At 48.2% G+C, this 13359-nt stretch overlaps 2 protein-coding genes across 2 annotated transcripts; one reads left to right on the plus strand and one right to left on the minus strand.

Moving 5' to 3' along the window:
• Window positions 1-296: 296 nt before the first annotated feature.
• Window positions 297-5953, plus strand: TADA2B (transcriptional adaptor 2B). The gene is made up of 2 exons (XM_426352.7): window positions 297-578; window positions 1334-5953. The coding sequence occupies exons 1-2, from the start codon at window positions 309-311 to the stop codon at window positions 2324-2326; spliced, it is 1263 nt and encodes a 420-aa protein (XP_426352.1). The 5' UTR covers window positions 297-308; the 3' UTR covers window positions 2327-5953.
• A 406-nt stretch (window positions 5954-6359) lies between these two features.
• GRPEL1 (GrpE like 1, mitochondrial) lies at window positions 6360-13057 on the minus strand. The gene is made up of 4 exons (NM_001006458.2): window positions 12966-13057; window positions 12194-12362; window positions 10269-10350; window positions 6360-7976 (listed from the first exon to the last, which is right to left on the minus strand). Exons 1-4 carry the CDS (start codon window positions 13034-13036, stop codon window positions 7630-7632), a joined length of 669 nt encoding a protein of 222 aa, NP_001006458.1. The 5' UTR covers window positions 13037-13057; the 3' UTR covers window positions 6360-7629.
• Window positions 13058-13359: the final 302 nt, after the last annotated feature.

Genomic DNA, 13359 nt, shown 5'->3' on the forward strand with positions numbered 1-13359 from the left:
CCCCCGAGGCCCCGCCCGCTCTCCCCGGCCACCACTTGGCGGCGGGGTCGCCCGGGGTCGCCTCTCCGATTGGTCGCCGGAAAGGAAGCAGGATTCCGCTCGGCCAATCGCAGCCGCTCGTTCATTTTAATCCCCCCCGCGCCCGGGCGTTTCGTCCCCATTGGCCGCGATCCGGAGGGGCTGCCCGAGCCCTCCTCATCCATTGGCCGCCCGGCGCGAGGCTCCTCCCGACGGAAGCGCTGCCATTGGCCGCGTCTGAGCGGGGGCGGGGCCGCGCGTGCGTGCGGGGCGGCGGCGGGCGGGGTAAGATGGCGGAACTGGGGAAGAAGTACTGCGTGTACTGCCTGGCCGAGGTGAGCTCCCTGCGCTTCCGCTGCACCGAGTGCGCCGACATCGAGCTCTGCCCCGACTGCTTCTCGGCCGGCGCCGAGATCGGCCCGCACCGCCGATGGCACGGCTACCAGCTGGTGGACGGCGGCCGCTTCACGCTGTGGGGCGCCGAGGCGGAGGGCGGCTGGAGCAGCCGGGAGGAGCAGCTGCTGCTGGACGCCATCGAGCAGTTCGGCTTCGGCAATTGGGTAAGGGCCGCCCGCCGCGGGGCCGCGCGGGGCTGCGGGGCGGGGGCTGCGGGGCGGCTCTGTCACCGCCCGGGGTGGCGGCGTGCCGCGGCTCTGAGGCGGGGGGGACCCGGAGCCCACCCGGTTCTTACCCTGCTGGGGGGCCCATCCGGCCCGGCCTCGAGCACCTCCGGGCCTGGGGCGGCCGCTGCTCTCCGTGCATCTGTTCCTGTGTCTCACCGCCCTCTGAGTAAAGAATTTCTTCCTAACATCTACAACTTCAGCATCCCTTCTTTCAGCTTAAAGCTGTTCCCCATTTCCTACGGCTGTAGACCATGAATGTTACTTTCCTTATTTCCCTGTTGCACTAAAAGCAGTGCCGTAAGCGAGCAGAACCCTGGCGGGTGTCACAGTGAGTTTGGGGACTCGGGAACGTGGCAGTGTGAGCTGTGTTGTTGTTGGGGCAGCAAAGGGTGCTCAGGAGAGGCCGTGTGGGTGGTGTGCAGACAGGGATGCTCTCCCCAGGCAGCTCAGAGGCATCTGGCTGCACTCATACTGTTTTCCTTTCTTTTTCCGCGGCTTCCTGTGTTCCCAGTGCTTCTCTTGTCACTTTTTCACTTGTAAACGCTGACCCGGACCTGGCTGTGTGGCAGCGCTATTGCTGGAAGAGTTCGGGTCTCGTGAGTTGGTTTTTGAGGGTCAGGGAAGGAGGAGCGCATGCTCTGCTGGAGGTGTGATGGGAGCCATCTTATTGCCCCTCCTTATTTTCTATTTAGGAAGATATGGCCGCTCACGTGGGAGCATCCCGGACGCCCCAGGAGGTGATGGAGCACTACGTGAGCATGTACATCCACGGCAACCTGGGGAAGGCCTGCATCCCCGACACCATTCCCAACAGGGTAACGGACCACACGTGTCCCAGCGGCGGCCCTCTCTCTCCCAGCCTGACCACTCCGCTCCCGCCCTTGGACATATCGGTGGCTGAGCAGCAGCAGCTGGGCTACATGCCGCTCCGGGACGACTACGAGATTGAATACGATCAGGATGCTGAGACTCTGATCAGCGGCCTGTCGGTGAACTACGACGATGACGACGTGGAGATAGAACTGAAAAGAGCTCACGTAGACATGTATGTAAGAAAACTCAAGGAGAGGCAACGGCGGAAGAACATTGCGCGAGACTATAACTTGGTGCCGGCCTTCCTGGGGAAGGATAAGAAGGACAAGGAGAAAACCCCCAAACGAAAGATCACGAAGGAAGAGAAGGAGTTGAGGCTGAAGCTGAGGCCTCTGTACCAGTTCATGTCCTGTAAGGAGTTCGAAGACTTCTTTGAGAACATGCACAAGGAGAGAGTCCTTCGAGCGAAGATCCGGGAACTGCAGCGGTACCGTCGGAATGGAATCACCAAAATGGAAGAGTCGGCGGAATACGAGGCAGCCAGACATAAACGGGAGAAGAGGAAGGAGAACAAAAGCATAGCCAGCTCCAAGAGGGGGAAGGAGGACGGCAAAGAAGGGGAATTTGCTGCCATTGAAAACCTGCCTGGTTTTGAACTCTTATCGGACAGGGAAAAAGTGCTCTGCAGCTCTCTGAATTTGAGTCCTGCGCGTTACGTGACTGTAAAAACCATCATCATTAAAGACCATCTTCAGAAAAGACAAGGGATCCCTTCCAAGAGCCGCCTTCCCAGTTACTTGGATAAGGTACTGAAGAAAAGGATTTTAAACTTTCTAACAGAGAGCGGTTGGATATCCAGAGATGCATCATGAAACCCACCGCGTCTGAGCCACCGCCTCAGAGGCCTGATGGGCTCCCTTCCTTTTCCTGCCCTCTCTGGAGATTCAGAAATGATCTCATTCAAAACAGACAAACAAAACAGAAAAAGCAAAAAACAAAAAAAACCCCACAGTGTTCGTGGTCTGTGCTTCAAGACTTTTGCTTTGGGTCACGAAAAATACTGAATTGTGAAACTTCTCCATCCGATTTCATTACTCGTTAGAGTGCGCTGTTTTTGTTACGTTACTCAAAGAGATTTCTTTCATGTGAACCTACTCAAGTCCAGTGGTTCTGGGGTGGTCACTTCACTCCTCGCTGTTGGATAAGTGAGCATCAATGTCATCCATAATCCTTGCCTTTTTTCTTCTTTTATGTTTATTGAAGGTGGGAGGCGGTTTTCAGCACACGAGTTCTTCTTCTCCCTGGTGTTGCTTTTGTCGCAGTGCTGGCAGCCAAGCAGAGCTTGCAGAAATCCTGAGCTGTCGGGTGTGGGGTGCAGGGATTGGTGTGGCTGTTGCTGAGCTTTTGGTGCACTGCCCGTGGTAGCACAGCCCAGGTGTCAGGACGTGGGGTGAGAGCTTCCGCGGGGTGCAGCGGGGGTGAGGCGTGATGGGGATTGGTAGATGTGCCTGCAGGTATTTGTGCTGTGTGAGGAAGGCTTCTTGGAGAGCTGCCTTCAGCTGCCTGACCTCGGTGTACGCTTGGCCGGGCAGCTGTGTGCTCTGTGCTGGGCTCAGCACCGCTGTGAAGTGGCTGCTTGTGGCCAGCGGTGGCTTAGAACGTGCAGAATGCTGCCCTGGTGAGATCACCGCTTCCTGTTGCAGGGGGAACTGCTCCTCCTCTCGTGTCTGCTGTGCCCAGCACGTATAGCCCGAGCATCTGCAGCTGCCTCCTGAGTGCAGCTGGGAGGGACGGGGACAGGGACAGGGAGCTCCATTCTGAAGCCCATGGCGGTCACTGAGATCGGTTTGTAAAAAATAATTTATATAGATGAAAATGCAGAGCTGCTGTGCTCCTGGAGTGCAGAGTGGTGGATGCAGCCATCGCAGGTTTCTGGCTGCACGTACCTTGAAACCTTCTGGACTAAATGGGCTGAAGTTACCGCTGTGGTTGGCAGAATGGATCTCGGTTTGCTGCAGCGGTCGCTTTGGCATAACGTCATGTTTCAGAGCTCTGTGAGGGCTGCGCTCTGGGCTACATGGGGCTGGAGTTACAGTGCAGCAGAGCACAGCAGAAACACCTGACCCACACCGCTGTTTCAGTAGTATGTACCAGTTAAGGGAAAGGTGTTCAAGGAGGACTGGAAAAGGCTTTTTTTTAATCTTCATTTCATGCTTAGATTCCTGTGCTGGCATCCAACCACGTGAATTTATAAAAAACAAGTGGATTCTGCATGCCAGACGTCGGTGTTCTCGCACCTGAGCCCTGCGCTGGGCAGTGCGTGGCAGCCAGCTGGGCAGCAGCTCCACTATGTGGATGTGCCAGGAGATGGAGCTGAGTGAGTTGAGAACAGACGTGAACACGGGAGGTGTGCTCTGGTTCTGATGCCTTGGGCTGTAGTCAGTGAGGTGCCCGTGACATCTTATAGACAGTATTAACGCTGCAGCTTGGCAGAGCGACGCTGACCAGAACTGGTTTTGAGTCGGTATCTCCAGCATTACCAGAATAGTGTTACCGCTGAGTTCGGCACACAAAGGGTACAGTTATAAAGCCAGCACTTCTAAGGAGAAGGGGAAGAAACCAACACACACACACAAAAACTGTAGTGCCTTTTTGTTTTGGGCTTGTGGTGTTCCGTCCCTCCACCAAAGGAAGGGGCTGTGTGCTCTCTGAAATGCTTTCGCTTACCTGGAAGCGGCTCCTCAGGCACTCGAGACGAAGCAGTGGAACTCACTGCAGTGCCAGTAGCTTTAAGAACCTCTTCCACCCTATATGCACGTACAAAGAGCACACGAGACAAGTTCAGAAGGTGTAAACCATTGATGATTTCCTCTGTCCTTCTCCCGTGGAAAGGAAGCTCAGCCTTTCCAGCCTTGGAGTTATGCAATTGGGTTCTTCCTCTGCCCGGTTCCGGCTGCTGCATCGCACCGGCGCTGTGCTGGAGCCTCAGCTCGGCCTGCAGCTGGGAGCTTAACACAGGTGTGGGTTTCTGACTTATTCCTATCTTCCTCAGACCTAAATTTTATATTTCTACAGTGCTTCGGCACACCTAAGCCTAACTGAAGCAATAGCCGAAAGCCCATCTGAGCAGTAACTTAAACGTAAAAATATGTAGGCACCAATGACTCATTTAAATGTAGGAATGAATTCTGCATTTACTCTTCGTAGTTGCTGAATTCCTCAGCCCTTGCAGAGTGTTTCTTTGGTGCTAGACGTAACTTATTGAACATCAAGATGAATGTAAAATAAAGTATTTTTAATGTATGAAATATGGATATCGATATTTATTTTGTACTTGCAAGCAAATTCCAGGTGGTAAATGTTTGCTGTAGCAAACGCTGATCCCTTGGAAAGGGCTTCCCTAGAAGCAGTGTCTCATTGTCAGCTATGCTTTGAACTTTCAAGGTGACTTGCACTAGAGGATGCTGCTGTCCCGTATTTTCAGATGGAGCCGATTTAGTCTAAGCATTCCTTTGTTATGAGCTGCTGTTTTGTTTCTTCAAGCTGAGATGCAGTTATCTTAATCCGGCAACTTAGCAGAGCTGTGCTGCTTCTCGTGTGGTGATGGGGCTGAGAAAAAGCGTGGCAAAAGCTCTTCAGCTTTGTGTCTTGTGTTTGTCAGGAAGTGCTTCCTGTACTGTACAGATACCCGGGGCTTCATGGCGCTAATGAAAAGGTGCTTGGTTTTTTTTTTTTTTATGCTTAATGCTCTTATTTTCTAATGAAAAATAATGCTAACGATAGTATCTGCCCTAACAGCATTGATGTAAGCCTATGGAAAAGCACTATCCCGTCAGCTGTTCTGTCTCATCTGCTGCTGGTAGGGGCGGCAGCCAGCCTGTTGTCATGCTGTACACGTGCTTCCATCAGTCCCAGCCATGTGTTACAGTACAACTTACCGGGTAGCAAAGGAGCATTAACCTTCATTCAGTGCGTACAGCCCGGATCAGGAGGGCTCGTTACAGCGTTCTGCTTACAGCCCCTCCTGCCCTACTTTCTGTTGCAGTCCCAGCGAGGGTTAAGAATGGCATTAAGAGGCATTGGAGCCTCTGCCTGTAAATGGCCTTGTGAATCACAAAACCGAAGCACTCCGTCGTTCTTCTCTTGCACGGTGGCTGCGCCAGGTTTCTTTGCAATTGTAACTGACTGCATCAGCCTTTTGGTTTACTGCTCTTTCTTGCAAGGTGTTTTTGCATGTGCCCCAGGTGCTCCCAAGTGACGACGAATTAAATACTGTGAAGGAGGGCACCTGGTGAGCACCCCTGGTTCATCAGCTTCTTCCTTAAAGGGAACGTTGCACTCATTTGCAGAGTGTATTGGCATAGCTGTGCCAGACACACAAATGTCTGTGCTGAAATCATGTAAAACCTAACTGATGTTGTGCACACTCAGCATTTTACTAGGTTTTTGCATTGTATATTGGTAAATAAACTTGTATTAAAGTTTCTTTCCATTACTGATTTCCTGGTAACATAGTCCTTTTCCTCACTGTACCAGCTAAAGCCCTGGCAGCAGTGACGAGAGCTCCATTTTATCTACATGATGATGCGTGGAGAAGTGCTTGTAACAAACTAGCTATGCCAGAGGTAGCAGTGGCAGCTTTATTAGCTACTCCTACACTTAAACTTCAGAGCCACCTGGTTTATTTCTTCAGTGCGTTCTGCTGTCACCTGTCAGCATATTGGTGCTTAAAAAGCTCAGTAAAGGCTCTCCCATTCTGAAGGGATAGGCCAAGGAAAAGGAATTCACTCAGGAATTTCACTCAGATGTTCAGAATTCACTTAGTTGTAAGGAAACAAGCTTGAGTCCTGTGCTGAACGCTCAACAGTAAGTTGTGTTTAGCAATATAGTCCAAAAAAGACACCATCAAAGGAGTTGGTAAATTCATTACAAAAATCTCAGTCTCAACCAACACTTGAACTTAAGAAGCTCCTTAATCCAAACAACCAGCAGTGAGGATGGAAGATTCAGAAGTCCTTACTGTTACAATACGAGGTCCTAAATAACATATGTAACTCTGATGTTTCAGTCTGGTGTGTTAAATGTACGGGCTTTGAGGATCTGACAGAAGACACTGTCAGATGTGTAGTTTGTCAGATCTCATCCACTCCTATCAACATGAGCACGTGAACACAGAGCAGAGCACTCCGCCACTCATGGCACTGTATTTTAGCTTAATTCTGCAGCACAGGGTGCAGCAGGTGGAGTTACACACGACAAGAGCTGTGTATGGGAAAGCTCTGTTGCAGCCTAAGATCCAAGGTGAGCAAACAAGAAATGAAGCTGAGTTCACATTTTTGTTTGAGCCACTTACAATGCAATTAATTGTGTAGTTTTAAATGTAGCAGATACCAAACTCTGAGCTACTCACTTCTTCGTGTATTCTGACTCTCGGTGGCATTTTAACTACAGCTTGCATAACAAACTGATTGCAGAGCTTGAAGATTACAAGTCTATCAAAATCCTTTAAATCAATTTATACAATATTAAATTAAAAATCCAGAGATAGGATAAGTTGTATTGGTTCTTCAATGCCATACAACTATTAGATGGTTTTCTTGAGTCAACTTGACTATTGATCTAAAAGGGCTGAACAATTACAAAGGATGTCAGCTCTCCTTTGCCTTTTATTTGCAGGTCAGAATTCACAAATGTTTCTATTTAAGTTGTTGAGAGAGACTGTTTCTCAATAGGCATACTACAAAAATGGGAGCTTACATCAGCCAAAAAGCCAATGGATACTTGCAGACAACTGATTATCTGTACGACTTTGCCCACTTTTGCAGCATTATGTTCTACAAAGCAAAAGGAACCATCTGAACCACTGATCGGATCTTCAGTTTACACAGTGATAAACACAAGATTGCAGAACTGTGAGCATTTTGGTCATTTCATTTTAATGTACCTTCAGTAGCCATGGTTTTAACAAGTATTACTGAAAGAGGAGAGCTGAAGGAACACTGTTGAAGGCCACTAAGCAATAGAATGTCATTGTTTGCTTCGTTTTCACGGGGAGACCTTGACTGGTTCACTGAAACCTCTTGAGGGACAGAGGAATAAGGAAAGCACGATGTAAGAGAAAAACCATCCAGCTGTTTAATAATTGTATGGCATTGCAAATTATCTGATTCAGCAGCTAAGCGTCCTTCACAACACCCACGAGGGCGGGCCGCAGCGTACGCCCGTGCAGCTTATATCCAATCTTGGATACTAATGCAATAGTGCCAGGCTCCTTCCCTTCCATGGGAGCGTGGAACAATGCTTCGTGTTCGTAGGGGTCGAACTTGGCTCCGACAGGGTTCAGTCTGAGCAGCCCGTGTTTTTTGAACACTTTCTGGATCTGTACTTCTGTCATAACAAGACCTTCATATAGGCTCTTCAGGTGAGGATTTTCATCTTTGATTTCTTCTTTTGGAACGCTTTCTGTTGCTTTCTCCAAAATGTCTGCGACTTCTAGCAAGTCCTTACAGAAGCTCTGAATACCTAAAAAAAGAAAGGAAAGGGGAGGGAGGAAAGCAAGTATTAAAAACCACCACCAACAAAAAAATGAAAACCGTGCTGGTGAGATGACATTGCCAGTTAACTCTAACAAGAGTTACCAAAACCTTCAGATGGCTTCACGTCATTTCCTACTGTTAAGGAATGAATCTTTTGTCTCCCACATGGTGGGATTCACCTGAAGACCAAAGCATTATATTGCTCAATCCTTACTCTTTAATCTGAGGTAGTCAGAGTGCTTGCAGAAGAAAAAGCTTGTAGTCACACTTACAAGGAGTCTGAAGAGGTTAACAGTGATTCTTCCTCGAATGAACAGAAAACTCTTAACCCTCCCTCCCACTAAAACTGCTCTTACAGAGTGAGCCAGAGGCTGTGCCTCATGCTGAGTAATTCCTGGACTAGCAGCAGCCTGCTGCTGATCTCTGGCTCACCCTAGAAGAATCTGGACTCATCTCACTTAAGGTAGACTGTCTCAAGCAATCACGAAAGACCAAAATAACTCAGTAGAAGAACGTGTTTCTTCACAGAGGTATGATGATGGCAAAGTGCACTGAGTTGCGGTAGCCTTCCTCATTTCTTCTTTTAGTCAGGGTTAGGCTTTATAACTCTATCCACTTATTTTCTCCTCACCAGTAAGAGATAGGATCACAGTACCAGAGCACAGTGAACAATAGAAGCATCTTGCAAGATGTTCAGGGATGAACTAGTTCTCAGGAGAAAGTCCCTTTAGCAACTGCACAACTCTATTTAGAGACTTGAGCTTTTTACAGAACTGTATCTGAAAGTGTCCAGTTAGTTCCCAAAATATTAGCAAATGAATCAAAACTTTAAATTCAGCCTAAAACTATGGCTAGGGCTGAAGTGTCCCAAACACCAACTGTCAACTGCTCTGAATCAAACCAGACAGCAATTTGTTCAGAAAGGGATTTTTCTATTTATTTTCAATTTTTTTTTAGCATAAGTTATTCCTATAGAATCATAGAATCACTCAGGTTGGAAAGGACCTCAAAGATCATCAAGTCCAGCCACAGCCTAACCATAGTACCCTATAACTCTAACAACCCTCTGCTAAATCGTATCTCCGAGCACCACATCTGAATGGCTCTTAAACACATCTGTCACAGCTGTCACTGCATCTCTATGGACTTACACATGTCCGAGAATGAATTACCCTTCTCTTAAGAGGGAAAAAAAAAAGCAATCCCAAATGAACGATGAAACTTCCAGTCAGACATTAACTGTGATAAAGTTTAAATGAGAAACTTTATTAGGATATTTATTTCCATCATACATCTCTGGGCTCGGAGATGACTCCAAGCCTTTCTGCACTACACAGCACATCAATCAAACAATGCTTTTTGCAAATGAACTTCAGGATGAAGCATTCAAACATCCATGACAGTGATACAGGACTATGAAACCAAGAGATGCTTTTTCTTACCACACACATTAACTGCAGATTCTGCATGCAGAAATTAAAACGTCTGCATTCAGAATAAAACTACACAGCTCTGTAGTGCAGCAAAAGACAGCAGCTAATATTTCAAGCCCAAGTGACGGTCAAGTACTAAAAAGATGTAGTGCTGTTTGCTACAGCATTTACACACAAACCAGAAATGTCTGAATGTCAGAAAGCCGTGTCAGATGTCAGTGAGCTGGCTGCTGAAAGCAGATGTGTTTCTAGCACTCCTTAGCTAGAGTGCTAAGCCTACAGCTGTACATTCCCTACCACTGTACTGCCTCCATTTGAAAGCTATGGCCTTCAACAGAAGAAAAATGTTATTCAAATCTAAAAGGTAAAACAAACAAATGAAAACCTCCACAAAATGAACTACCTCAGAATTCATACATCAATAACAACACAACAAGCAACACAGCAAGCACGCCAGTATTCCATGCTCTCTCCCTTGTTTTTTGAAGTCTGCCATGGGACTGAGCGCATAAAAAGGCAAACTTGAGGCTGCAAACCTTACTAGAAACATCTCCTAATGCTGTACGCTTAGAAAATCAGGTGCCAAATTCAAACAAAATTCAAAGCTGTTGACTTAAATTGGTTAAGTCTTGCCCTGTCTTAAGGGAGATTATTATAATTCTGTTACCAAGTGAGGAACCATTTTTAAGCCTCTTTCCCCTAAAGATGTTTTTTAAACTAAGTAGCCAGAATAACTGTTAAGTACAACTTGTCATAACTGTAGGCTAGTTAGCTCCGTTTTCCAGGCCTTGCTTTTCAAGTTAGTATTCCTGGGTCTTAAGATTAAAAACAAAGTCTTCACTGACCGTATAACTTCGCCTCTTCTACTAGTTTCTGGCTTCTCTGCCTCACGTTTTCTGCATCTGCCAAGGCCCGCTTGTACTTATCCTGCAGAAAAACAAATCACAAAAGAGATTTCAATCCAAGTGGTTGAAGCGTTGAAAATAATTGTAAAGCAAGTTCAGTACAAAACAGCATTTCTCTTTTACTGTTACATTATTTTTTAGATAGTGGATTTAGGCAAACTGAAGACATAATTATATCACCACATGCTTCTTGCGAAGACAACTGTTTGCTTCATTTCAGTGCAGAAAGAAGTTAGAGAAAGGAAGTAAGGATTGGCTTCCAGACTCAGTATTTGTGAACGGATTTGCTGTAGGGAATTTTTAACACTACAGATACATGAATTTTTCCAAAAATTTCTTCCTTTTTCTGGCAAGTGTTTGCAGGAATTCTTCATAAGTCACTACGTATTCTGACATCGCAGCAAATAAGATTCAACCCAACCATTCAATCTGCCTCTTCCCTCTCCATGTGTACCACAGAATGTCCTCCAGGCTTTTCAGACCTTACAAACCACAAAGTCTAACTCCTCTGTTTATCAGGCTAAGTATGGTATTGCTAGGTACGATCCTAGCAAGATGTCCTGCAGCATGAGATGCATTAAGAACTAGATTCAACAAACATGGGCACATCAGTGCTGCACCACCTGACCCAGAACTCTGCTGGGCCTGCATGCACTGCAAGGTTGACTTTTACATCAACAAGTTGACTGAAGAGATGCCTTACGTAGCCAGGAGCATATGCTGTCAACAGAGGTGTTAAACAATCTCTCTGTCTTGTCTTTCTGTTCTTTCCTAAGGCAGCAGAAAGGAATCTCAATCCACTTACAATTCATAGGCTCTGCTACTACAGAAGGTTCCGGGCTATCTCCTCAAAGTCCCAAATGCTCCAGAAAGACATCTCATATAAAGCACTCATCCAGAAAAGCCATGCATTTGTTTAATCCGCACCTCTCACCTCCCAGGGCACTATTCACTCTCTGTTAAGTCATGCATGAGAGGGAATGCAAGATTCATTAGGCCAGATAGTGGGAATGCAACATGACATGTTAGTCTCCTTTTTACCGGCATCTCCAACAGAGATGGGTTCAAACTCCCACTGTGCAAGCATGTAATAAGTACAGTATTATATACAAGCTAAGAATTGTTAACCCCTACCTTTGGAAAAGTCAGTGGCTATTTTCAGAATACCTACTCTTAGCTCACATACATACGAGATGCACTCTAAGCCTTAAATGAACTTCAAAGAATTATTTCTCCACTGAGCAAAAATCGAAGTGGCCTGAAGTCAGTGAAACTAAGGAACAGGTTTCCAGGTTGCAGGGGAAATATTATGTCACAGCATGAACTGATAATGAGCACCTGGTGAAGGAGGTGTCTGGCCCAGGAAGCAATTCACTTGTGCTTCCCATGTGACAGGAAGGGCTCATTTAAGGGCTAGCTTCCAAAGGGAGAGCATCTTCTGGATGAAGGCTACTGCCTGAGAAGGAGTGTTCTATAGCTAGAAGCCCTATCACCAGTCAGGAGAGTCAACTTTTTCCTATACATGCTTATTGCCATTCCTAATGCTGCTCTGCCTGGGATTGCAAAGAACTTCTCAGAAGCAACTTCCCTCCTTCCCAGGACCAGCACAGGTCAAACAAGATTCCATCCAGAAATCAGAATGAAACCACCCAAAGTTTTTCTTCTAGAGCAGGATGGGATACGTTTCAGGTCTTACAGTAAATCCACTCTAAAGTTTTGAGAAATTATCTAATTACAGCTTTTTATCCATTAACTAAACAGCAGTTGGATAACTGTGTTCAGACTATGCACTGGGAACCTATAATCAAGACTCTTAGGCATACAGCCCAGAAGGTACGTGCACAGACTGAGCAGAGGCCACTTACAGTAACTTCCTTGAGCTGCTCTTCCAGTTTGGCCTTTTCCTCAGTTAGCATTCTTTCAGCAGCAGTGGGTTCAGCCTTCTGCTCATTGTGGCTCTGACCCTGGTCTTCTTCCAAGTTCTGGCCAGTGCTCTTCTGCTGTGTTGCCACACAAAGCAGTCGTGGAGAGGTCCTATGGCAAAAAACACGTGGAGGGTATTAACTGACCACTTACCTTGTAAGATATTAGTGCTTTCTGGGCATACTGGACACTTCATATGACAAATCAACATCCACAACAAATGTGCATCAGAGCACAAATTAACCATTCTAGAACTGTGGAATCCATCCGCAGAACCTTCCATCACAGGAACTGAACGTAGCTTATCTTAACTGCTGCAAATAACAACTCGGCTGTAAGATACCGACCACCAGGCAGCAGCTCGTGAGTGCCCCTTCGGCCCAGCCTATGCTATAGAGCACAGGGGCCCGCTTTCACCACGGCACGCAGTCTGCGTGATGCAACCACCCGCAAGAGCAGCCCGAGGTCCGACAAGAGAGCAGCGGCCGCACCGCACCTCGGCCCTTACACCAAGCCCAGGCCGGCCTCCAACAAGGTCCCTGAGGCGCTTCAAGGCCGAGCCAGCCCAACGCCCCAAGCGAGCCGGCTCCGAGGGCTGCACGGCGAGCCCGGGCCCTGTGCCCACAGAACGGAGGGCGAGGAGCTGGGCCCCGCTCCCAAAGGCCCCGATCGCGGCCCCTAGCGATGCGCCCGGTCCGGCAGCACCGCGCTCACCTCAGCGTCAAGCTCAGCAGCGGGGACCGCGAGCGGAGCGCACCCCACACGCACTGCGCTACCGCCGCCATAGTGTCTGCCCACCCAGCACCGCGTCTGCCCGCCCACCTGTTCATTTACCAATCAGCGACAGGGCGGACTAGGAGTGACGCGGCCGAAAGCCAATCCGCGAGGAGGGTGAGCGAGGTGAGCGAGAGTGGAGGGTGGGACGTGCTGCTCTTCCGGGCTGCGGAGGGGAGCTCCGCGTGGGGAGTTCTACTCTGCCCCCCTGTGGCGGGAGGTGCCGCCTGAGGGGCCATTTTGTGCGCTGTGGGGCGCTGGGGCTGCCCTTGTCAGCCCTCGGTGGGTCTGGCACCTGTCTGTGCGAGCTTAACTGAGGCACATAAATCCTACA

Source organism: Gallus gallus, chromosome 4, assembly GCF_016699485.2.
Source record: "Gallus gallus isolate bGalGal1 chromosome 4, bGalGal1.mat.broiler.GRCg7b, whole genome shotgun sequence".
Classification (NCBI taxonomy): domain Eukaryota; kingdom Metazoa; phylum Chordata; class Aves; order Galliformes; family Phasianidae; genus Gallus; species Gallus gallus.